Genomic DNA, 26,229 nt, shown 5'->3' with positions numbered 1-26,229 from the left:
ATCAGGATGGGACGTGGAAAAATCGCAATATTTTTGTTTTCAGCCCTTAATGTGGATATACCAGCTTTGCTAAAATAGTCAAGGCTATTTTTGCTTACCTTTCTGATAGAGAATGGTAACTCTTCCTCAAATATTTAAAAAAACAAAGGGTGATAATTAATATGCTGTTGTGAATATCTAGTTCATGGTTCAAGCAATTTAGTTTTTTTTATTAGAAATTACAGCAGAACTTTAGAAAATGTGATAGATACAATTGAAACACCTAAATGGTGTTGCACTTAAAAACATATGATCACACTACTTGAAGAAGTTAACAGCTAGAAGGCAAGGAAATTAAATTGCTGGGCTCTAGTAATTGCCAGAACATTTACAACAAATGTAAATTCAGAAGATTACCCATGTGTGTTTAGAATTAGAATAGAAGGGATGGAGCTATAAAAGCAGCAGGTAGATCCCTTAGCTGGAAACGGGGCATTAGCAAAATGTGCAGTCATAGCAATTCTGAGGGGATTTGAAACAGAATAGGTTAAAAGCATTCAGTAAACACTAAGAGGATGGAATACGGATTTCAGATCATGCTACATTGTCTTGGGGGCTGTGGAGTTTAAGAGGTCTTTGATTTCAATTTATTTGGATATATGCTTGCTGGGAGAAGAATTGTAGTTTGAAGGTGGGAGAGTGCTGATGAAGTTTATACCAAGTTTATATTTGGCAACTCAATGAAAGTAAATTTGTAAATACGTAAATATTTTAGGTATGTTCACCAATATTGTTCAGTTAAGTTTTGTAGTCTGGAAAACATGTTCCTCAATCATAATACAACTGTTTTCATTGTATCTTTAAAAAACATTGTTTCACAGTGACAATGAAAAGCAAACCAAAATTCTTACCTGAGCAGAGATACTTCCTGGCCTTGCTCCTATTCATTGTCCCTCGCTGTTGCAGTACGGTTACAGCAGTTTTGAAAATGTTCTTGATCTCCTCTGATATTTTCATCCATTTCTTGTCATTAGGAGAATTTACAGATGTATGTATCTATGGAACACAGAGGGAAAATCTTATTTCTTTTCTTTGTTCATGGAGGTGTGCATTTATTCCATTCCTATTTTCCCTTCAGAAAGTCTTGATAAATCACTCCTTGAACTGATAGGGAATTCCAGGATCTTGCAAGGGATGATCAAAAAGTGATAAATTTCAAAGTCAGGATGGTGTGTGATTCAGAGGGAAACATGTAGGTGGTGGTATTCCAATAGATCTGATGCCCTTGTCTATCTAGATGGTCAAGATACATGGTTTGAGAGTTACTGCTGAAGCAATCTTGAAAGTTGGCATAATGAATCTTGTAAATATTACACAATGCAGCTACCGTGCAATGGTGTGACAGGAGTCAATATTTAAGATACAGATTTAGTGCAAAATTCCCATTAATTTGTAAGAGCAGCCTGCATTGCATTGGTTGATACATGAGTTGTGAAGGCATGCTTATTAACAAGAGAGAAAGTAAACTGTTGGAAAGGTTGACCAAGCCACTTACATGCATCTTCTTATGGTCAGTCAGTACAAGCTCATTAGTAATGACTGAATTCCACTTTCTATAAAGTGAAAATGATTCTACCAACAAAGATGATGTCACAATGATTTTGCAATTGTATCAGGGTGTCTGGAAGACATGTTAACTAAAGAAAATAGCATTGAGTGAATACACACAGAAAAGACTTTTGCAGAGAAGGAAACAGGCTGCAGGGGACTGTGTTGTAACCTGTTTCACATTCATGAAGAAGGTTAATGAAATAATAAATTATTTGCAATTTTATGAAATAGGTTTTGCTACCTATCAACAGTTAAAATAGTACCTCAATATACTACACTACATCAGGGACTTGAGTATAATGTGCGGATCTCTGCTTTATCATTGTTTTGGGTTCCAGTATAACCTAAGGAAGCTTGGACCTTCCTATGAAGCTTGTTCAAAAGCTCTCGTATCAAAGAAGAACTTTAAAAGTTAAGCATATGGCCAAGCTTAACAAAGAGTGATGATGCTGGTGATATTGATTGGGATAATGTTAATGAGTAAGGATGGAGAAGAGGTTCTGAACTGTGTTTCTATGAACTTCCTTGTACTGAGGACAATTGAAGGAAGGCATTGTTGCATCTTATGCCAGGGAATGAGATAGGCCATGTGGACCATGTGTCTGGGTGGAAGCATTTGGATAAGAGACAACTGCTGCAGGAAAGCAAGGAGTAATAGAAAGCTGAACATCTAAAGTGGCAAAGGACAAACTTAAATAATATGATTCAGTATCGAGCAAGCCTAAAATGAAACTGATGGGAAAAACTATAATGGAACAATATGATTGATGATCTTTAAGGAGAAGATGCATCAGGTACACTCCAACAAGAACAGGAGTAGGAGAACCAAATTCAAGTCCGATCCCGTGTGAGACCTAGCTTGATAGACGATAGTTTAGTTTTCCTTTGGTTTACTGTAGAGGTTAGTCGAGGAGAAAGTGAGGACTGCAGATGCTGGAGATCAGAGCTGAAAATGTGTTGCTGGAAAAGCGCAGCAGGTCAGGCAGCATCCAAGGAACAGGAGAATCGTCATTTCGGGCATAAGCCCTTCTTCCGGAATGTAGAGTTTAGTCACTGAACATATTCACAAGTGGCTGCCAATGTGCTTTTAACAAGTGAAAATTAAAATCTATTACATGCAAAAAGAAAATATAAACAATGCTACACTATATAAAAACTATTTGAAATTATCTTGTTACAAAAATCAGAAAGAGAGATTCAATCCTATTATCCTCATAACCACATTACACTCAAACCTCAGTGAAGAGTGATCTCTGTCACCATTTCCAATGCTCCTTTGCAGCTGGAATGGCTGCAGCCTGTTTCCTTCTCTGCAAACGTCTTTTCTGTGTGTATTCACTCAATGCTATTTTCTTTAGTTAACATGTCTTCCTGACACCCCGAAACAATTGCAAAATCAGTTCATTGGCAGCTTAGCATATGTTCCTTAAAATCATGTTTTCACTAGCCTTGCAGGATGTGTCTTCCTCTCTGACACCTCACCTTCTATTTCTGGAGCTTTCCTTGTTCTTGGAGCAAAAGAAATTTGATACAAGTATACAAAATTACAACAGGTTTGAATCAGGCAGATATGTAAAAGCTGATCTCGTTATCTTGATGGTTAAGGATTAAGCAAAACTGACTTAAGATCTGTATGAGAGATGTAGAGGAATGTAACGAAGAAAATATTTACATAGTAAGTCGTAATGATTTGGAGCCTACTATCTGAGGTTTTTGGAAGCAAATCAGTAAGGAAATTGCATGAGCACTTAAAGCAAATAAACATGCAGGGCTACTGAGATAGAGGGTGTAATCTTCTGCTCACTGAGGTGGCAGATTATGGAGGTAGGAAGGGCATGTATTTAGATGGGATGTTGACATACCCAAATTCTACCACCTTCCTTCCTCACCCAGGCAGAAAGATCCATGGTTAATATTACAACCCAGCAATTAATTCCAACTGTTAAATGTCCAATTAAGGATGAGTTGAGGTCCTTGGCTCACGTTGGTGTGAAGTAGTATTCTTGACACTGTAACCATTCAAGCAACTCGTCACATTGGAAGAAGGGTGTTTTGCTTGGGGTCCCTCAATTAAGTGCATGATTGAAGGGCTGGGCATCAGAAGCAGTTTCCCATGTGAGCCACACCATTGCTCTTGCGTCCAATTCCTGTACTCATCTTTCTGACCTCATCCTGGGAGACATCACTACCTTGCATCATACGCCTGCCTCCTGGTTCCACTGTGCTTTTGGTCTCTACAGGAGCACTTCCTCCAGCAGCCACAGCCTCCTCCATGGAGCTGCCAAGTACAAAATGACAGCAGCTCTGGCCAGGTGGAACTTCAGGGTCTAATCTCCAGGGATAGGATTGCCGATGGCCTCACCACTGCCTAGTTAGTAAGTAATTCTGGGAATCTTCCCTGGAAGAAGCAGTATGGGCCTTGCATCATCTCATGAGCCAGTGATGACACCTCAGCACCCTCAGCAAGATTTCGCCTACAGTGGAGAATGTGTCTGACTGACCTGCTCTGTGGAGAGTCAGTGGAACGCTGTTGTCTGAATGATCTCCTACAGTGGTATCAATGATTCTATGACAAGCTATACCTCATCAACATCTTGTAATTCATATAATGTAGCACGACCTACTTAATAAATGTGGGTTAATGATGTGACTGCTAATCTATTGCTTGCATCTCCAATATGCAAATGGGTTGAGAGTATTGGAAAGCAGACAAAATTTGATACTGGCTTTGGGAGAGATTCTCAACATTATTTTAGGGAATTGAGTAATTGGGTATGTGGCAAAAAGAAGTTTGTTAAATAGCATTCAGGAAAGGGAGACAATGTTTAAATTATATGCTGTTGTATTTCTAAAATATTACAAGAATACCAGGTAGCATAAATGTGGTTGACACTTTATACTTGCATCACTGTTTGATGCAGAAGAAAAACATTAAGAAATAGAATGTAAATTATAGCACCATATATGTATAGTCTGGAAACAGGAAACAAAAGGAGGTGAAACTTAAGATGATAGTAAATCATAATTTATTTATATAATTCATATATTGAGAAATTATACAAACTATTTGAGGAAATGTTTGTTCTTATCATTATCTCAGTTGGAGTTCTTCCTTTCACAGCTTGATTAACAGCCAAAGGAGTTTATTTCTGTGCAGAAATGGAGTTCTAATCGTAATCTCGCTGAACTATTAATCATCAGCTCTAGCAGATACTCGGGGAACATGGGTTCAAATCCCATGTTGGCAGCTGGAACACCTTGAATTCAATGAATATATCTGGAATTTAAAAAAAAGCTGTCTTAATAATAGAGGCCATGAAACTATCATTGAGTGCCAAAAACACCCCCTGGTTTATTAATCTGCCATCCTTACCTTGCCTGGCCTTCATATGACTCCAGATCCATAGTAAATATGATTGGCTCTTCACTGCCTTCTGAAGTGGCAAGGCAAGCCACTCATGTCCAGAACAATTAGTGATAAAAATCAAATGCTGGCGATGCCCACATCCCAGGAAACAAAGAAAGAGGATTAGCTGTCTTTTACAGGAAATGCACTTCTGGGAATTGAAATGTTTTGAAAGTCTTTTTTAATGGTATAAACTTGAATTAATATTTAGATATTTATTTCATCTCAAAATAGCTCCTGGGCTCTGTCTATGATGGGAAGTGGGTGAGCTGACTCGGTGGCTGTAATGGGTGGGCACGATGAGCAAAATACTCTTGATGCTGAAAATCTTAAATAAGAAATGAAAAGCTGGAAAAAAAATACAGCATTTGTGCAGAGAAATGGAGCTAACATTTCAGGCTGATGGCCTTTTATCACAATTGGCAGGAGTTACTGTTAAGTTGCAATGAAATAGTAAGTGGCATAGGGGGAGGTGGAGGCATGGGCTATCATGGATGTAGGAATGGCCATTGGGAGTGGGCTGGGTTTTTGTGCTTGAATTGGTGGGCATTGACGGGGCATGGAGTGTGGGCAGTGGGTAGAAGTTGAGAAGAGTAAAGACTATGTTTAACACAGCAACTGAGGTCTCGGAGAACTGAGGAGAACCAGACCAGCTTGTCATTCTGCAGCTTCTGTGCTGCCCCTTATCTTCATCTGGGAGTGAGCAGACCCAACTATATCCTGCAACTACCCTTCCTGGAGAAAGATCCTGCCATTTGAAGAAATTTACCCAAAGGCTGGCAGGTCAAACAGGGAGATGTCCTGACTCTCGCTACCCAATTCAAGAGCAAAAATCAGGGCCAAAGATTTGTAATGGTAAACAGGCACCTACTTGGGGATTAATTTAACCTTTACTGTGTTTACTTGTGGGATGTGGGCATCGCTGGCTGGGCGAGTATTTATTTGCCTATTCCTAATGGCCCTTGAGAAGGTGGTGGAGAGCTGCCTTCTTAAATCGCTGCAGTCCAGTGCTGTGGATTGACCCACAATGCCCCTAGTGAGGGAATCCTGGGATTTTGACCCAGCGACAGTGAAGGTACAGCAATATATTTCAAGTCCAGGTGGTGAGTGGCTTGGAGGGTCCAATCCAATGTCTCATGGGCACAAAGCTGATTTCCTCTCACCTTGAACTGTCATTGTTTGCCAACATCCTCTTCTTTGCAGTGATCTCTTTATGAATGGTATGGGAGGTGGCTGTTAAGGTATCAATAATCATAAAACACTTACAATCTTATGTTTGTATGATATGGCTTGTACCTCATTCATCGGGATAAGATTTCTATGTCAAAGGTCCATGTGGAGGCCTTCCAGTGGCCTTTCTTTTTGCAGTCTTTCATGTTCCACTCCATGGAGGAATATGCTAAATCATCAAGGGCTAGTTACTAGGGGACAAGGGCTAGTGTCTGAAACAATGGCTGATGACTCTATCACGCAATCCTTGACTGAGCCTGAGTGTAGATACAATAAAGCACATTCTTCCACCAGGGCTGGAGCAGATGACAGGCTTGCTAATTCTGAGGCTCCAGTGCTTGCAATGGTCTGACAGGGGAGAAGGTAGGGATGGGGTCTTGCAATACAGTGCATAACTGAAGCAGACAAAGAGAGGATATGATGGATTGTAAAGAGCTGTAAGAGTGGCAGCAGTCTTCCAAGGAAGAAGATGAGGTCATTGAACAAGAGGAGCATTACTGTCAACATGTTAGAGTACCGCATTGTCAGGCATAACAAGCAAGACAGGAGTTAATAGACACCGTGTTCCAATAGACTTGAGCTGGGTGCAGTGATTAGTCATTGAGTATAAATCTGTTGTTGGATTAAAGGAGAGCAGTCCATGTCTGTTTCTAGATTCAAGCGTAGCCTATGTTTGTTTTTATCTCACTTCTGCTGCTGTTGAATAGAAATGAATCTTTTCAACAGCTTTTCAATATGTGCTGGTCCCACATTGAACAATGAGGAGATGTTAGGGTACACTCAGCATTAGGGATTGAGTCACATTCCCTTAGAAGGGCTCTAAGATGGGATGACACTGAAGATGAGCAACCTGTGTAGCTCAGTCCCTAAACAGCAAATGAATTTGAATGTGCACTCATATTTGCAATGAAGTGTCAGCCATGTCACCTATGTACCCTGAGAAGTGTTTCTTTTTTGTCCCCTCCCACTATGCGCACAGTGAAGGACAGCACCAACATGACAGACCTGGTCCATGGCTGGCATGGGGAAACCAGGGAGGTCACAGCACTGGCAAGTACTCTGGCAAGAGGGACAATACGATGAGCTGAGGTGAGTTTCTGAGAATAGCAGTAGGAATCTTGGTCAGGCTCATATAGAAAAACCTGCCATGAAACATGCCAAAACTGATCTCAAGTAAGTTAAACTGTCCTCTTGACAGGGATTTGTCTGCTTTAAGGTAAGTGATGCTTTCAACTTTCTTTGATGCTATCATGAATGAAAACATTGAGGGTTGCCTTAGGTACTTTAGCATGATTTAAAACTGTAGACCACGCATTTCATCTGTACATAACTTGCATGCTGGTTGTTCGGGCATGACAGGCCTCATCAGTGCAATATCTTCTAGTGCTGTGTCCCATGTCATGTTCATGATAACTGTCTAATAGTCAATTGCTCATCAGGGGTTGATTAATTCAATGGACTGCTTTATTTTCTTTACTGGAATTAATTACCTTCAATACTTCTCCCAAACTATCTCAACCATCATTTCAAAAATAACATGGATTTCTTTCCCACAAGGACTATCTCTCTGATCAGCTGTCTTTTCTTTATTGTTCCAGTAAAGAAAAGCCAGGGAACCATAAACCGGTGAGCCTGACATTTGTGGTGGACGAGTTGTTGGAGGGAATCCTGAGGGATAGGATTTATGTATTTGGAAAGGCACGAATTGATTGGGGTAGTCAACATGGCTTTGTATGGAGGAAATCGAGCGTCACTAACGTGATGAAGTTTTTTGAAGAAGTAACAAAGAGAATTGATAAAGGCAGAGCGCTGGACATGATCTATATCGACTTGAGTAAGGTATACAACAAGGTTCTGTGTGGTAGACTGGTTAACAAGGTTAGATCACATGGAACACAGGGAGAACTAACCATTTGGATACAGAATTGGCTCCAAGGGAGAACTCACAGGGTGGTGATGGAGGGTTGTTTTTCAGACTGGATGCCTGCGACCAGTGGAGTGCCACAAGGATTGGTGCTGGGCTCAGCACTTTTCTTCATTTACAGAAATGATTTGGATGTGAACATATGGGTATGGTTAGTGAGTTTGCAGCTGACACAAAAATTGGTGTGTTGTGGACAGCAAAGAAGATTGCAATGGGTTCTTGATCAGAGGAGTTGAGGAGTGGCAGATGGAGTTTAATTTAGATAAATGTGAAGTTCTGCATTTTGGGAAAGCAAATCAGAGCAGGACAAATATAGTTAATGGTAAGGTCTTGGGGAGCATTGCTGAGAAAAGAGACATTGGAGTACAGGTTCATAGATCCTTGAAAGTGGAGTCCCAGGCAGACAGGATACTGAAGAAGGCATTTGGTATGCTTGCCTTTATTGGTCAGTACATTGAGTATAGGAACTGGGAGGTCATGTTGCAGCTGTACAGGACATTAGTTGAGCAATTTTTGGAACACTGCATTCAATTCTGATCTCCCTAATATCAGAAGGATGTTGTGAAACTTGAAAGAGTTCAGAAAGATTTACAAGGATGTTGCCAGGGTTGGAAAGTTTGGTTATAGTGAGATGCTGAATAGACTGGGACTCTTTTCTTTGGAGTGTCAAAGGCTGAGGGGTGACCTTATAGAAGTTTATAAATTCATGTGTGGCTTGGATAGGATGAATAGCAAAGGTTATTTCTTCAGGGCAGGGGAATCCAAAACTAGAGGGCAGAGGTTTAAAGTGAGAGAGGCAAGATTAAAAGGGACCTGAGGGGCAACTTTTTCACACAGAGGACAGTGTGTGTGTGGAATGAGCTGCCAGAGTAAGTGGTAGAGACTGGTTTAATGATAACATTTAAAAGGCAACTGAATGGGTACATGAATAGGAAGGATATGGGTCAAATGCCGGAAAATGGGACTAGATTAAATTAGGATATCCGGTCGACATGGACGAGTTGGACCAAAGGTTCTGTTTCCTTGCTGTACATCTCTGTGACTCTGAGTTACTTTCAAACAATTCAAAAAAGAATTCTGAAAATATGATAAGGGATTAAATCAAAATACTGTGAACACTTAGAATGTTTTAAAACTGTACCGTATTCTGGTAATTTTTCAGCATTTCAGACTTGGGTTTGAGGTAGTATGTTGGTGGAACGGAGTTTTCATCCCTACAATAAGAGTCCTCCAGGATTTTTGTGTCCAGTTGTGCCTCTACAGCAGCATCCAGAATCATTTCAAATTCAGAAGTCTCAACCTCCCCAGGTAGCCGAATGCTGCCATATTTTTCACCAAACAGACCCTACGAACCAACAAAGGTATCATTGTGTTAACATTGTCACATCTAGACCACCAAAGCTGATCAAAAGTAAAGCTGATGAAATCATTCAATTTTCTTTTGATGAATTTTAACTTTTATGGATTCATTATAATTTACTGAAGGTTCTGATATTTAATAATTCCTCACAACTAGAGACTAATTTTCCAATATAAACTAGGAACATAATAACTAGGAGCAGGGGTAAACCACTTCCTCTGAATGACTCTATCCTTTGATATTTTCATACACTGAGACAGATCTCTAGCCACCATCTGAACACTAATTTGATGAGTGGAACAGCCCAACTTCAGAATTTCCGATTCCCATTCCAGTAAAATCATTGGGATGAGAGTTGAGCATTGATTGGCTCCCCAGATTACTGTCTAAATACTGAGGTCAAACCTTTACCTCAATATTGTTATGCTCATTGTAGATATGGATAACATTTAAAAAATAAATTTGAATTTTTCATTTGGGAGCTGAAACGATGACAAAACCAGCTTTCGTATTTAAGACTCTTACTGAAACAACCAGATTAAAAGCACTATTGACTAAAAAATAACTACTTTTGCGATAACAGGTAACATAAAAGGCAGAAAAGAACTTTGCTCTTTTACATTTAACATAACTGCAAAACTGGGTTCACAGATGTACTTTATAATGTTCGTGAAGAAGATATTCAATTCTCTCGGAACTCCAGACAGCTGGTGGAACAGTGGTAATGTCATTGGACTTGTAATCGAGGACCCCAGGTTAAGGTTCTGGTGACATGTGATTGATTCAGACTATGGCATATGGTAAAATTTGAAACCTAATAAGAAAATGAGAATTAATATGTAGCATAATAGCAACCATTTTACCACTGCTGAATGTCATAAAAACTCATTTAGTTCACTAATGCTCTCTGTGAAAGGTATCTGATATCCTTAACTTGGTCTGGCCAACATAAAGGAACAGAACCCCAGCAATGTGGTTGAGCCTTAACTGTCTTCTGAAATAGCCGAGAAAGCCACTCTTTTTTTAATACCTCTCTTTATGAAGTTCAACATCCCAAATGAATTGCTAATTACTCAGTCAATATGTCCTCTCACCTTGAAAGCCTTTGAAGTAGTTGAAAACCAGTTTTGTTATTGGCTGAACAGGGGGATGGGAACCTGAGGTGTAGTTATAGTGCACAGGAGAATGAGAGTAGGGAGGACAAGGTCAGGATTTCAGGGTCACAGTAATGTGCTGGCAGACAGCAAAATGGTTTGAAGTGTGTCTACTTCAATGCCAGAAGTATCCGAAATAAGGTAGGTGATGGATAGGTACCTGGGACTTCGATGTTGTGGCCATTTCGGAGACATGGATTGAGCAGGGTGAGGAATGGATGTTCCAAGTTCCAGGGTTTAGATCTTTCATTAAGAACAGGCAAGCTGGTAAAAGAGGGGGAGGCGTGGCCTTGTTAGTCAAGGATAGTATAACGGTGGCTGAGAGAACTTTTGATGAGGACTCGTCTACTGAGGTAGTGTGGGCTGAGGTTAGAAACAGGAGAGGAGAGACCACACTGCTTGGAGTTTTTTATAGGCCTCCGCAGAGTTCCAGGGAGGTGGAGGAGAGGATTAGCAAAATTATTCTGGGTAGGAGTGAAAGGAACAGAGTGGTCATTATGGGGGACTTTAACTTCCCCAACATTGACTAGAAATGCTATAACTCTAGTACGTCGGATGGATCAGTTTTTGTCCAATGTGTACAGGAGGGTTTCCTGACACAGTATGTCAAAGGACCAACAAGAGGGGAGGCCACACTGGATCTAGTGCTTGGTAATGAACCAGGTCAGGTGTTTGATTTAGTTGTAGGTGAGCACTTTGGACAGAGTGACCTTAATTCAGTTACGTTTAGTTTAGTGATGGAAACAGATAGGTACTTGCCACAGGTCAAGAGTTATTGGTGGGACAAGGGCAATTATAATGCGATTAGGCAAGAATTAGGATGCATAGAATGGGGTAGCAAAATGCAGGGGATGCAGACAATGGAAATGTGGAGCTGGTTTAAGGAACAGATATTGTGTCCTTGATTGGTATGTTCCTGTCAGGCAGGGAGGCAGTGATAAAGTAAGATAACCGTGGTTTACAACAGTAATTGCATCTCTTGTTAAGCAGAAGAAGGAGGCTGATGTGTTGATGAGGCAAGATGGTTCAGATGGGGCGATGGAGAGTTACAGATCAGCTAGGAAGGATTTAAAGAGAGAGTTATGAAGAACAAAGAGAGGACATGAGCAGATAATATTCTTTAGAATAAAGGAGAACCCCAAAGCTTTCTATAGGTATGTGAGGAATAAAAGGATGATTAGAGTAGGAATAGGGCCAGTCAAAGACAGAAGTGGGAAGTTGAGTGTGGACCCTGTGGAGATTGGAGAGGGGCTAAGCAAACATTTTTCATTGGTTTTCACTCAGGAAAAGGAGAATATTGTAGAGGAGAAGAATGAGGTACGAGATATTAGATTAGAAAGGATTGAGGTTAGTTAAGAACAAGTGTTATCAATTCTTGAAGGAGTGAAAGTAGACAACTCCCCTGGGCTGGATGGGATTTATGAGGATTTGGCTCTGATATTTGAGTTGTCATTGCCTACAGGTTTAGTACCAGAGGACTGGAGGATTGCAAACATTGTGCCCTTGTTCAAGAAGGGCAGTAGAGATGACCCAAGTAATTATCGACTAGTGAGCCTTACTTCTGTTGTAGGAAAGATTTTGGAAAAGATTATAAGAGAGAACATTTATGAGCATCTCGCAAGCAACAATTTGATTTCAGTCAACATGGTTTCGTCAAGGGCAGGTCGTGTCTCACAAACCTCATTGAGGCTTTTGAGAAGGTGACCAAGCATGTAGATGAGGATAGGGCAGTTGACGTGGTAAACATGGACTTGAGTAAAGCCTTTGATAAGGTTCCACAAGATAGGCTGTTGGAGAAAATGCAGCGGCATGGAATTGAGGGTAATTTAGCAGTTTGGATTAGAGAGTGGCTTTCTGAAAGAAGGCAGTGAGTGGGGGTTGATGGAAAATATTCAGCCTGGAGTCCAGTTACTAGTGGTATGCCACAAGGATCTGTTTTGGGACCACTGCTGTTTGTCATGTTTATAAATGACTTAGATGCAGGCATAGGTGGATGGATTAGTAAATTTGTGGATGACACTAAATACAGTGGAGTGGTGGACAGTTTGGAAGAATGTTACAGGTTACAGGGGGACTTGGATAAACTGCAGAATTGGGTTGAGGTGGCAAATGGAGTTCAATGCAGCTAAATGTGAGGTGATTCACTTTGGGAAGAATAACAGGAAGGCAGAATACTGGGTCAGTGGAAAGATTCTTGGTAGTGTGGATATGCAGAGGGATCTTGGAGTCCATGTACATAGACCCCTGAAAGTTGCCACCCAGGTTGACAGTGCTGTTAAGAAGGCATACGGTGTGTTAGGTTTCATTTGTAGAGGGATTGAGCTTCGGAGCCGCAATATAATGCTGCAACTATACAAAATGCTAGTGCGGCCACACTTGGAATATTGTGTACAATTCTGGTCGCCATATTTCGGAAAGGATGTGGAAGCATTGGAAAAGGTGCAGAAGAGATTTACCAAGACATTGCCTGGTGTGGAGGAAAGGTCTTATGAGGAAAGGCTGAGAGACTTGGATCAGTTCTCATTGGAAAGAAGAAGGCTAAGAGGGGATTTGCTAGAGACATACAAGATGATCAGAGGATTAGATAGGGTAGACAGTAAAAGTACTTTTCCTAGGATGATGATGTCAACTTGTACGAGGGGGCATAACTACAAATTGAGGGGTGATAGATTTAAGACAGATGTCAGAGGCAGGTTCTTTACTCAGAGAGTGATAAGGGCGTGGAATGTCCTACCTGACAATGTAGTGAACTCAGCCACATTAGGGAGATTTAAACAATCCTTGGATAAGCACATTGGCTAGTGTAGGGGGACGAGCTGAGAATAATTCACAGGTTGGCGCAACATCGAGGGCCGAAGGGCCTGTTTTGTGCTGTATTGTTCTATGTTCTATGAACATATACTTTTTTTGACTTCGTGCTAAAGGGCTGATCTTTGTGAGATCTAGCAAGATTTCTCACCATATCTTGTCAAATCCGCCTCATTAACTGCATACACTGCCCCTGTAGCATCTCTCTTTTCCATTCCAAGCCCCATATCACCATGCACTACTCCTGGAACATCTTGCAACTCACTGGTGACCAGCATCCCTTGTGCCCATGCCATTGTTGAAAGGCTGTGTTGTATCTAGTCAAACACTGGTGTTCCAAAGATGCCCTACTTGGTAACAGACAAACAAGGTAAAGATACCAGAGAAGGAGAATGTGGCACTGTGATTTTCCAACCAAGACCTGGTGGAGGTGCTGATGCAGAGGAGGCTGCATTGCCACCCAGGTCAGTACAGTCTCCACAGTGTGGAGGGACAGCCAGCAGTGCTGTAAAAAGGTCAATATTTTCTCCAATCCTCCATGGCACACTCTTCTCAGCCAACTCACACCCACTCTCCCTTTGCCACTGCACCCATCTTCCATTAAGGCCCATGCTCTCCCACTCTCACTATTGCCTGCGTCATCTTTCTTTCTTCACTCTCACCCACCCCAGTCTCTCAGACCATTAGGCCTGTACAACCTCTGTGCTGCCTACTCACTCTCTTGGAAAAGCTCATCACCTTTTCACTATCTGTAACAACACTATCCACTGTGCCATATAATTATACCTCACTCAATCCCTTCCTTTCTCTCACTCATTCCAGGAGAAGACAGGGCACAATAGGGCACAAAGCACAATGACTAATGGAATGTTGCCTGATTTCAGACTCCTCATCCAATATGTGGGTAGAATCCAGCCCATCACAGGACATAATCAGGATATCTATGTCCTGCCAAGTGACTATATACCATTCTTCATACCATTAAAACTCTCACAGTAACCCTGTTGAGTGCCATTTATTGGACACCACTTCTAATCATTGGCTGTGATACCTTCTATCTCCTTTATCTTGCAGGTACCAGCAGGATGTCCCCGACTTTGAGGGAGAAACAGCCTGCATTATCAGATGCATCTCCTTGACCCCAGAAGAGCAGAATACTGAGGCCATGGAAGAAACATGAGCAACACTGCTGCCTACAACACCAAACTGCACCCACCCCCTCCAAACACCTCTACCCTGCCACCCCCATCCCCCTCCCCCACCCCCCAACACACCAGATCAGATGCTGACAGCTTTGAGGGAACATTAGCGTTTCAAAGTTGGGGAGCACAATCTGGTGAGCACTTCAATGCAATAGCTTCATAGTTGGCCAAGGCAGAAATGCTTCAGGCAGGAGAGAACCCAGTGTGTTGGCAATCAGAGAGTCCATCTGCAGAGGAGTAGCAGATAACTATGTGGGAAGCCCAAAACATCCTGATCTCCCTCGTCATAGCCCTGTCCAAAATTCTTGGAGGCTTTGCATCTCCCCAGGTTCCAACCTAACCATCCACGTGAGCCTGCCCCTACCCACCTTTCCCATCCAGCCCTTGGCAATAAGCTGAGCATGCTGGGTGTGCTCATACACAGTCCTCCACCCTTAAAGCCCAGTTGTTCCTGACCATGGACAAACCCCCGTTCTCCCTCCCACATTACTGGTTGGTGGCATGGTGGCTCAGTGGTTAGCACTGCTGCCTCACAGTGACAGGGACTCTGGTTCGATTACCGCCTTTGGCAACTGTCTATGTGGAATTTGCACATTCTCCCTGAATTTACTCCAGGTGCTCTAGTTTCCTCCCACAGTCCAAAGATGTGCAGGTGAATTGGCCATGCTAAATTTCCCATAGTGTTCAGGGATGTGTAGGTTAGGTGCATTAGTCAGGGGTAAATGTAGAGTAATAGGGTAGGGGAATGGGTCTGCGTGGGTTATTCTTTGGAGGGTCAGTGTGGACTTGCTGGGCAGAATGGCCTGTTTCCACACTGTAGGGATTCTATAAAATTACCCTGTTGCCATCAGTACTGTTCTCCATTGGTCCCTGACAACATCTGTTGCCTCCTTCACAATCTTCATGAATAGATTCTTGAATCTCCTTCCCATGGCAATGTCCCCACCCTCCCCAACACCACCCGTCCTCCCTCTCCATTTGTTTCCTATATATGCCTTTTCGTTTAATTTCTCTGGATGTATCCAATGGACAGAGAGAGCCCACTCCTTTGACTAACTTAAGTGGACATCCCCAGATAAGACCAGATTCTTGACCACTGCCTTTACGTCATCCAGACTCGCTAGTCCTACTGCTTGGACTGGCTGCTGTGGACCCGCAGGATGGACCATGATCCACTTCCTGGACTGCCGAAACACAGACCTCCTGACTGATAACTGGTCACCTAACCATGGCCAATCCCCTGGCCTGGTACGAGAAGCAGCCCATCACTTAATCTGCTGGGACCCCCTGTCTGGTGGTGCCTCCATGGCCTTCAGTGAAGACATTGAGACATGTCTGTTTGCTCTCTGCACATGCAGTATGCATTGTGTAAGCAAATGGCCCATGGTGCTGCTATGAGATTGGCGTTGCACTCTGCTGTACATCCTTGACTGAGAACTGCTGACCAACAACACAAATTGCCTGGTTGTGTAAGATTAATTGGCACAGCAAGGCAAGGCATGAATGCTACAAGCATGCTGTAAGGCACTAAGTGAGTGAGCATTGAATATACAAGCGAGGAGTCTTGAGATGGAGCTTGGTGCAATCTATGAATTGGGGTGTCTGTCTGTGCGTGTGAAGTGTCCCTTACAGCATTCTTTCCCTGCAGGTCTGTGTTCTGAAGTGTCCTGCAAGTGGTTAAGAGAGGTGCCAAGAAGATCTTGACTGGTTGGCAATGTTGGATGCTAATGTCTGGGGACAAGAGGCGCATGCAGCTGATAGCTATGGATCATGTGCTTAGATGCTGTTTGGTGCTGAGCAATTTGGAGACTCCTTACAACCAGAAGAGAGCTGAAGTCACCAGGTATCTATCGGACTTTCAAGATATCTCGCTTGTTTGCTGCATTTGGTAAGACAGGATGCTGAATATTGCTGAGGCAAGTTGTGCTATTAACAAAGGCATTTAACAAGCTACACTTCCCTCTCACTGACAACTCATTTTTATTTAGTGAGAAACGTGTCTTACTGCTCGATCGATATATAAAAATGCAGTGAGTTGCTCCCTACAACAAAATTGGCCTTGCTAGATGTCTCGCACAATTCTACCACAAATCTCCCCATAGTCCATAACCTTCAGGCCCCTTTAAGATTCTGTCCTGTAATTCCTGAAGCTAAGTGCCTAACAAGAAAGATGTAATTATCTGAATTAACCAGTCACGTATCCAAAATTATTTTATTTCAATATGCATTCATTTTCTTGCTGAACTAAAATTGTTCAGTACTGATGGTGTAGGAATTAGTAAGCTGCTATTTGAATTATGAACGCTTTACAAGCTGTTCAAGTATATAGCATCTTATACTCGACAATGTATTCTTAGTTGAAAACCGATAAGCAGAGCCATTGATTTATAATAACTTAATAATTCCAATTCTATTATTAATGTGTAGCTTTGGGCATGTTTTATTGCATGATTTAGACTTCTATAATTCGGTTCAGTTGTTTTGTTAATTGAGTAATTCAAAGTCTCTTTTCATTATATGAAAGATTATAGAATATGCTGGTATTTTTAATTATATTTAATTTTCTGCAAATCCATCAATGTTTATTTATAACTGTAATCAGCGCTGAAAATGTGTTGCTGGAAAAGCGCAGCAGGAGAATCGACGTTTTCGGCATCAGCCCTGAAGAAGGGCTGATGCCCGAAACATCAATTCTCCTATTCCTTGGATGCTGCCTGACTTGCTGCACTTTTCCAGCAACACATTTTCAGTTCTGATCTCCAGCATCTGCAGTCCTCACTTTCTCCTTATAACTGTAATCAGTCAATTGTCTTCTTATCTGTGATTAAAAAAGGTATTCCACAAACATTCCACTAGATGGCAACCCAAGCAGACCTTTTCAATGGTGCACCACTTGACCAATGGCATCTTTTGCTGGTACATGAAAACGACAGATTCAAGAGCAAGCAAAAGGCTGGCGGAATACATTTATTAATGTCGAGTGTAACAGGAGCTCGGGACTACCATTCATCAAATTAGATGCATCAATGAAAATGGACTTTTTCTGTTGGCAGAATTCCAACATGATTGATGAAAATTGCAGTAAAAATTAAAGAGTTTAAGTTACATTAACTGTAATCCCTGAGATTGTTCAGAGGTCTAAAAAGCACCAGACAAGTCAGATTTGAACACTTCATGCTGCGTGACTTATCTTGGATGAGGAAATTCAGACTGTGACACTTCTTTTGTTAATTAAATCATACCTTGTGTACAACCTCAGGTTTTGCTTGAAGGAACAACCTAAACCGCAACACCAAATTCAAAATCAAACATGAAACAATAACTATAATAACTACCCCCTAGTTTTTAAGAAGAGTTTGTTTAACCAGTTAGGTGAATGTTCTTCAGTATTGCAGATACAACGCTAAATATTCCAACAGCGCTGAATGTTTATCCCTGTCATGTGCTATAGGCCAGGCTATAAGAAGTTGAGTCCACTGATGCAAGATTGGCTTAATTAACACAGAGGAAGTGTTCACATCAATTACATTACCTTTTCATGACCCAGGCAAGTGAGGTAGGAAAGTAAGCTTGAGCACAGTGTGATAAATAAGGGAGTTTCTCAGATTATTGTCCCTTCATCTTAAACAGACTGCAAATGCTCATGAATATATTTGAAATGTTGGTCTCTCACTTAATATCCAAATATGAATGAGATAACAATGCAGGATTACAGTTAATGGATCTCCAGAGTGTTTTGAAGAACAGGTGATCAATGTTAATGACAGGTAATTTCCAGGTAAGCCACCAGAGCTTATAGCTACAGGAGATCTGCAGTCTGGTGCCATCCTCACACATCACTGTAGCTCATTTGCAAACTCTTTCATATCCTTCATCTAATTACACTGAGGTTGATGCCTCTGTTACTCTCCAGTCTGCCCTCTGGAAGAATCGGCAAAAACGTACTACTTTCTTTTCTGGATCTCATTCATCAGTATTCTTCCTGCTTTTCCCTGGAGCGTCGAAGGCTTAGGGGTGACCTCATAGAGGTTTATAAAATAATGAGGGGCATGGATTGGATAAATAGACAGTTTCTTCCATGGGGTGGGGGAGTCCAGAACTAGACAGCATAGGTTTAGGGTAAGAGGAGAAAGATATAAAAGGGACCTAAGGGGCAACTTTTTTATGGACAGGGTTGTACGTGTATGGAATGAGCTGCCAGAGGAAGTGGTGGGAGCTAGTACAATTACCAGATTTAAAAGGCATATAGATGGGTATATGAGTAGGAAGGGTTTGGAAGAATATGGGCCAAGTGCTGTCAGATGGGAATAGATTAGGTTGGGAATCTGGTCAGCATGAATGAGTTCGAACGAAGGGTCTGTTTCTATGCTGTACATCTCTATGACTCAATTTTACAATTTCAAATACCTTTTTATTTGACTTATGGTCTGTAAATTCTTCAGTGTTTGATTTTTGCAATGGTTTGGAGATGCAGGTGTTGGACTGGGGTGTACAAAGTTAAAAATCACATAACACTAGGTTATAGTCCAACAGGTTTAATTGGAAGCACTAGCTTTCGGAGCGCTCCTTCATCAGGTGGTTGTGGAGTACACAATTGTAAGACACAGAATTTATAGCAGAAGTTTACAGTGTGATGTAACTGAAATTATATTTTGAAAAATACCTTGATTGTTTGTTAAGTCTCTCATCTGTTGGAATGACCATGACAGTTTCATTTCTTTCATACGTAAATTGCAAAACATTTTTAAAAAAAGTTACATTCTCAAGTGAACTTTAACAATTGGTGTCAGCCCGGATAATGTATTGGGTATTTGCATCTCTGTGTGCTGCTGTCTGTGCCATAATGTTTCGACCGATTCTAATCTAAAAATGAATTAACAGAATCTTACATGGGTTCATGCAGTTTTTGAACAAAGTACAATGTAACTTTGCAAGTACAAATTCACCCCACAAACTTATATGTGTATGTGTGCATATGTGTGTGTGTGTGTGTGGTGGGAGGTGGGGTTGTGAGTGTCTGTAAGATAGAGTGTGTGTGTGTGTCTTTGTATGTGTGTAAAGGGGTCTAAGTCTGTGAGAGGGTGCATGTGTGACTGTGCAAGTGTGTGTCTGTAGGAGTGTGAGTGTGTGTCTATGGGAGTGTCTCTCTGTGTGTGTTTGTATAGGGGTGCCTGTCTGTGTGTGTGTGTATATAGTGCAACGAGGTCACTTGCAGCGTGACATGAACCCAAGGTCCCAGTCAACACTCCTATGCACACGCGTGTGCAAGCACGCACTCACACATGCATCCTCTCACAGACTTTGACCTCTTTACACTCACACACATATACACTCTCTCTCACAGACACTCACAACCCACCCACTCCTCCAACACACACACACAGACACACACCCACATATACACTATCTCACAGACATTTGCAACCACCCCCTCCCCCTCCCACACACACACACACCCATATCCACACTTACACATATAAGTTTGTGGGGTGAATTTGTACTTGCAAAGTTAAATTGTATTTTGCTCAAAAACTGGATGAATCCCTGTAAGATTCTATTAATTCATTTTTCAGATTAGAATTGGTCTAAACATTATGGCACAGACAGCACACACAGAGGTGCTAATACCCAATACATTATCTGGGCTGACACCAATTGTTAAAGTTCACTTGAGAATGTAACTTTTCAAAATAAAAGTTTCGCGACTCGTATATGAAAGAAATGAAACCAACATGGTCATTCTAACAGATGAGAGACTTAACAAACAATCAAGGTTTTTTAAAAGTTTAATTTCAGTTACATCACATTGTAAATTTTTGCCATAAATTCTGTGTCTTACAATTATGTCCTCCACACATACCTGAAGAAGGAGGGGCGCTCCGAAAGCTAGTGCTCCCAATTAAACCTGTTGGACTATAACCTAGTGTTATATGATTTTTGCAATGCTATTCTATTCCACACTTTACAGAATTGCCACTGTTTTACTTTAGACAATTTAAACTTTGGAATGAGAGTTAGTTACGGAAAGAACCACTTCACCATAGGGAAATGAAAGCTGAACCTGGGAAAGTGGAATAGAGTGCACTTAAAACATAGATAAGGAAATAATATTGGGAGTAGACTTCGGGTAAGTGTGTTAAAAGAGGTGAGTGATACAAGTTTTCAATAAGGAGAAAAAAGGTGAGAAACAGATTCAGAATAGTGTGGATGAATGGAGAAGTAAAACCGAGCATGGTCAACAAAATATCAATGCAAAGCATCAACAAGGACAGGGAAAACAAGATCACTCAGACAGAAGTGAGATGCAAATTAGGGAATAGTAGTTGGGTCAACTAAGGTCAGCGTCAGTGTAAGCAAAATCATATTCAGGAGTAGAATTTAAGATCAAGTCTGCAAGCAAAGCAACTAAGCTGGATCCAGTTTGCAAAAATTAACATTCAACTTTCAAATGGGGTGCAACGGAATGAGTGAACTCAAAACTTTGGTCACTCAAATGTAACTTCCATGATTCAGTATGTTTATATTTAAGACCCCCTTTTAAGCAAAGGAGGAGCATAACAAGGAAATTATGATAAAACACTGTATTTATTCTTTATTTAATATTAGTTTATTCTATAATGGACTTTTGTGTATTTTATTGTATTATTGTGACAATTAACTTCTTCCTACGAAATAAACCTTTTTGGTTTCATTTCTGCTGAAGCTCCTGGACCAGGTGTGTAAGAAAGGATTTGGGCTATTGTATGGGAAATCTCAAAACTGCTACTGATTGGAGTAATATGAAATGCCGCTGAGCATGAAAAATCAGCACTATTTGTGTTGTAGGGATTACTGGAAAGTTACTACACTTTAGGGACAATTTTCTGAAGGTGACACTGAAGTTTGTAATCAGGACAAGCATAAAGTATTGCACAGGCTGAATTTAATTGATTTCTAATCTTGAAAAAGCTGAATTCTTAGCTAATTTATTGCAGAAACTGAATTACAACACCAATTTTTAAAGGAACAATTTTCTATTATGCTAGGTAGGCGATGTAATTGCTCATTCCTGGATTTTGAAGATATATTTCTTGAACTCAGAAGGGGAAGTAAAATTGAATCTATAAGAAAATAAGCCACTACAGATAATGTAAGCCTATAATCTCACATACATATGTGTACAAAATCACCACTAATAGCACTGAATGTTTGGGTTGTGTATCTGTTATCACTAGGTTTCGGTGTACAGATTTTACGAGACACTGGTCTTCAAATGTGGCCTTGCATTCAATTAAAATTGTCAAATCTTCTGGATTACTCAGGAATCTCATGGGATTGATTATTGGTTCCCTAGGAGAAAAGCTCCGATGTGCATAGGCAGTGCCTTGATGCTGTGCTGACTGCCTTCAATATCAGCCAATTAGTATTACATATTCATGTATCTCTTTGCAGGGTTTCCCAAAGCTCTGAAAAAGTTCCAGTGGCAGAGCTACCCAGAGACATGGAATCTCGATTTTGAATAAAGGGGTAGCGTTGTAAGGACATGAGCCAGGGATATCCAATGCAAATAAGAAAATCAGTTTTGAGTGCTATATGTTACCAGTCCGTTGGGTAAGTACCTATAAGTCATCTGCCTTTTGCAGTTTCACCTGGATTATTTTTACCTTGGGTGAAAAATATTAACTTCAAGTCAAAACATGAGTTGAACAAATGACTGAATATAAAATATATGTATCTTTCTTTGTCATAGTAATTTAGAGTTGAACAAATCTCTTGGGATGGGTGGTTGACTATCTCATGCCCCCTGTGGATTTGTTTATATGGCTCATGACCTGCCTGCTTCTGTAGCCTCGATTCTAAGTTCTCACTCCCTGCTCCCTGACCATCCCCCAGGCTTTACCTACCTTTAGTTTCAGGCAAATCATTTCACATTGGAATTTTCTGTCTGTCACCTTTCCTTGGAAACCTACATGTGGCTTACTCAAAATGCATAGGCACACAACACGTGATTTTTCCACCTACTCTCAATCCACCTACAAATTTCTAGAACACCGTGCAACTGTATTCTTCTGGTGGCCTCCAGGTATTAACTTTTAAGATGTTGATTTCAGATTCATCTCCCAAATTAGTGATTCAAATTTGGCTTCAAGAAAGACGAGCTGAATTGAAGAAAAGAGGAAATGAGTCTTATCATGAAAAGTGCATGTAAGTCTCTCACTGAGCTTTGTCATTTCACCCCAGATGCTTCTCTCTTTTTCCATCCTTCTGTGCTAGTGTTTTAATTGCCCTTTCAAAAGTGACCAATTTTATAAATGAGATTCAGAGATACTGCCATGACAAAACAGCCTGGAGATAAAACAGAAAGCACATTCACTGAAAATATTTTCAGGCCACACAAACACAGAATATCTAAGGCTATATGTAAATATTTATATACCCACAACGAAACATGGACCAGCAGATGTTTTCAGGCAATCTTCTAAGAGTTTCATCCGCATCCTATGGAGTTCTGGACTGTCCCATTCTTCTGGGTCCAGTCCCCAGTAAACATCTATAACCTGTAATTTAAATGTACAAATTGCAAATTATTTAATTCAAAACTCAAGGTCCACATTCTAGTGTATACAATATTTTTGGTTCTGCAAATAATACTCTGTACCTCATTCCAACATTCAAATGCAAAAGTATAAAATAATGTGTTCAGAATGAGTGCTAGTGAAATAGTGAGGGAACTATCAGGTAATTTTTGTTGAAGTACTGATATCGATGTGGTATATTAAAGTTGCACATAGGTCTTCATTATTTTCACAATTTTCTAGAACCATGATTCTATCATTTCAAACTTTAGTTACATTTGTATAGAAATTAGTTTCCCTTGGAGCACAGAAACAAAATGACAGGAAGAGGGTTGTGGGTTCTCTGGGTGAAAAGAATAAAGTTAACGGGGGAAATTGGGACCAATTACAATAAATAACAGAACTGTCTTCTGGGCAGTTACATACATAGAATAAAATTTCAAACTTCCCTTTGGTAAATTGCTGTGTTACATAAAATCTTGCTCTCAACATCAGTAACAATCACTGCTTCAAATGTAATTCATTGTCTGATAGATATTTCCATGTTGTATGATGTGAGATAAACAGATTTAATTTATTTAATTCTTTATGAGCTATAAATTGCTTTCCCAAACCAACTCAAAGTACTATGTACCATATGCTCAGGAGAAGAACACACTGTCAAAAGTGATCTTGATGAGCTGTGATGGGGGAGTTATAGTTGCTGCAGTACACATTAAGTTAGCACCATCTCACTCTCATTCACACTCAGGCAGAAAGTAAAGTAAGTGTGTAATTATTTTGAAGTGAGAACTGCCAATAGAAGTGAATTACACCTTTGTTAGGATAATGCTGAGGCAGCTGGCCATACCATACTTGGAACTGCAAGACTTCCCATGTGTTAAATTTGAGGCTGAGTGGTGTTAAAGTTGAATCTGGTGAGTCTGTCATAGCAGAAGTAATAATAAAATCTCACATTCTAGTACTTGGACTAAAAGTCTGTTTTGGCTGCCAACTGACAAGGAGCTGTGAAAGGCTGTGAAAGAGTAAAGATTAAATAAAGAAGACTGAGAACTGATGATGATTGGAGCAAGTCTGATTCTAACCTGCTCATTGTGTGATTCATAAACTCCCGTCACTTTTTCCTCCATATCTTGCTAACCTTGACCCTCTGCAAGTCCATATTAAAAACTGTAAGACCAGCAGGGGAAATTAGTGCAGTACTAGAGTCAGCAGTATTAAAGGGCTGCGGCAGGGTTATTTAGTGAACTGGATGGAATAGCAACACAGCGCATGGTGCTCCAGTTCAATGTGACCAAGATACTGTGAAATTCAAACCCCCTTCACACATCATTATGGAAGCACACATTTAATGACAGTATCAGTTAAATAAGTGAACATACTGTGATGAAAATTGTTTTTTTCCACACGAATGCCCAATTTGCTTTTCCACAACAATGCACATTAAACAATAAAATGTAGGGAAGCTGTTTAGTTCAGCCTCCCCATACAGACAGCAGCTCTCAGCATTCTTGACAGGAGATCACTAGCTGTAGGTGGCTAAGGGATATGTTTGAAGATAATAAGAGCCCAAGAACTAGCCACTCTTAGCTTGTTCCCAGAACCCATCCAGAAATCCATGTTTAAACCACATGGGGATATTCATTTTGTTTCCATCTTCATGCTGGGAAAGGGTTACAATACAAAGCTACAATTAGACCGACTGAAAATATGGAGAAGGGTTTATTAGGAAAAAGTGAAACACCTAGGTAATTACTCTAAAAATAAGAGGGCAGATATCCACCCAATCAGTGAAAGTGAAACTTAGATAATCAGACACCAATGTAAAGATATTAACTGTTTAGTACATCTCAGATGAAGATGTTAAGCATTCAATAGACAATAGGTGCAGGAGTAGGCCATTCTGCCCTTTGAGCCTGCACCACCATTCAATATGATCATGGCTGATCATCCTTAATCAGTATCCTGTTCCTGCTTTATCTCCATAACCCTTGATTCCACTATCCTTGAGAGCTCTATCCAACTCTTTCTTAAATGAATCCAGAGACTGGGCCTCCACTGCCCTCTGGGGCAGAGCATTCCACACAGCCACCACTCTCTGGGTGAAGAAGTTTCTCCTCATCTCTGTCCTAAATGGTCTACCCCGTATTTTTAAGCTGTGTCCTCTGGTTCGGCACTCACCCATCAGCGGAAACATGTTTCCTACCTCCAGAGTGTTCAATCCTTTAATAATCTTATATGTCTCAATCAGATCCCCTCTCAGTCTTCTAAACTCAAGGGTATACAAGCCCAGTCGCTCCAGTCTTTCAGTGTAAGGTAATCCCGCCATTCCAGGAATTGACCTTGTGAACCTATGCTGCACTCCCTCAATAGCCAGAATGTCTTTCCTCAAATTTGGAGACCAGAACTGCACACAGTACTCGAGGTGTGGTCTCACCAGGACCCTGTACAGCTGCAGAAGAACCTCTTTGCTTCTATACTCAACCCCTCTTGATATGAAGGCCAGCATGCTATTAGCCTTCTTCACTACCTGCTGTACCTGAATGCTTACCTTCATTGACTGGTGTACAAGAACACCCAGATCTCTTTGTACTGCCCCTTTACCTAACTTGATTCCATTCAGCTAGTAATCTGCCTTCCTGTTCTTGCCACCAAAGTGGATAACCATACATTTATCCACATTAAACTGCATCTGCTATGCATCTGACCACTCACCTAACTTGTCCAGGTCACCCTGTAATCTCCTAACATCCTCATCACATTTCACCCTGCCACCCAGCTTAGTATCATCAGCAAATTTGCTGCGGTCCCAGCACTGATCCCTGCGGTACCCCACTGGTCACCCCCTGCCATTCCGAAATGGAGCCGTTTATCATTACTCTTTGTTTCCTATCAGCCAGCCAACTTTCAATCCAAGTTAGTACTTTGCCCCCAATACCATGTGCCCTAAGTTTGCTCACTAACCTCCTATGGGGGACTTTATCAAAAGCTTTCTGCAAG

General features: G+C 40.9%; 1 protein-coding gene across 4 annotated transcripts in view; it reads right to left on the bottom strand.

Annotated features, from left to right (window-relative positions):
• nwd2 (NACHT and WD repeat domain containing 2) overlaps positions 1–26,229 on the bottom strand; it is a 124,535-nt gene that overhangs the window by 20,546 nt on the left and 77,760 nt on the right. For 2 of the 4 annotated variants that reach the window (XM_072566707.1, XM_072566771.1), the window contains exons 3-5: positions 23,095–23,211; positions 9,292–9,495; positions 891–1,035 (exon numbers count right to left, since the gene is read on the bottom strand). In XM_072566707.1, coding sequence (XP_072422808.1) covers positions 891–1,035; positions 9,292–9,495; positions 23,095–23,211 — 466 coding nt within the window. Of the gene's footprint in view, positions 1–890; positions 1,036–9,291; positions 9,496–10,130; positions 10,325–23,094; positions 23,212–26,229 lie in introns of those variants that run through there. The other 2 variants (XM_072566791.1, XM_072566819.1) reach the window with 2 other exon arrangements.

This window comes from Chiloscyllium punctatum, chromosome 1, assembly GCF_047496795.1.
Source record: "Chiloscyllium punctatum isolate Juve2018m chromosome 1, sChiPun1.3, whole genome shotgun sequence".
Classification (NCBI taxonomy): Eukaryota; Metazoa; Chordata; class Chondrichthyes; order Orectolobiformes; family Hemiscylliidae; genus Chiloscyllium; species Chiloscyllium punctatum.
This window is presented reverse-complemented; position numbering and strand designations above follow the sequence as displayed.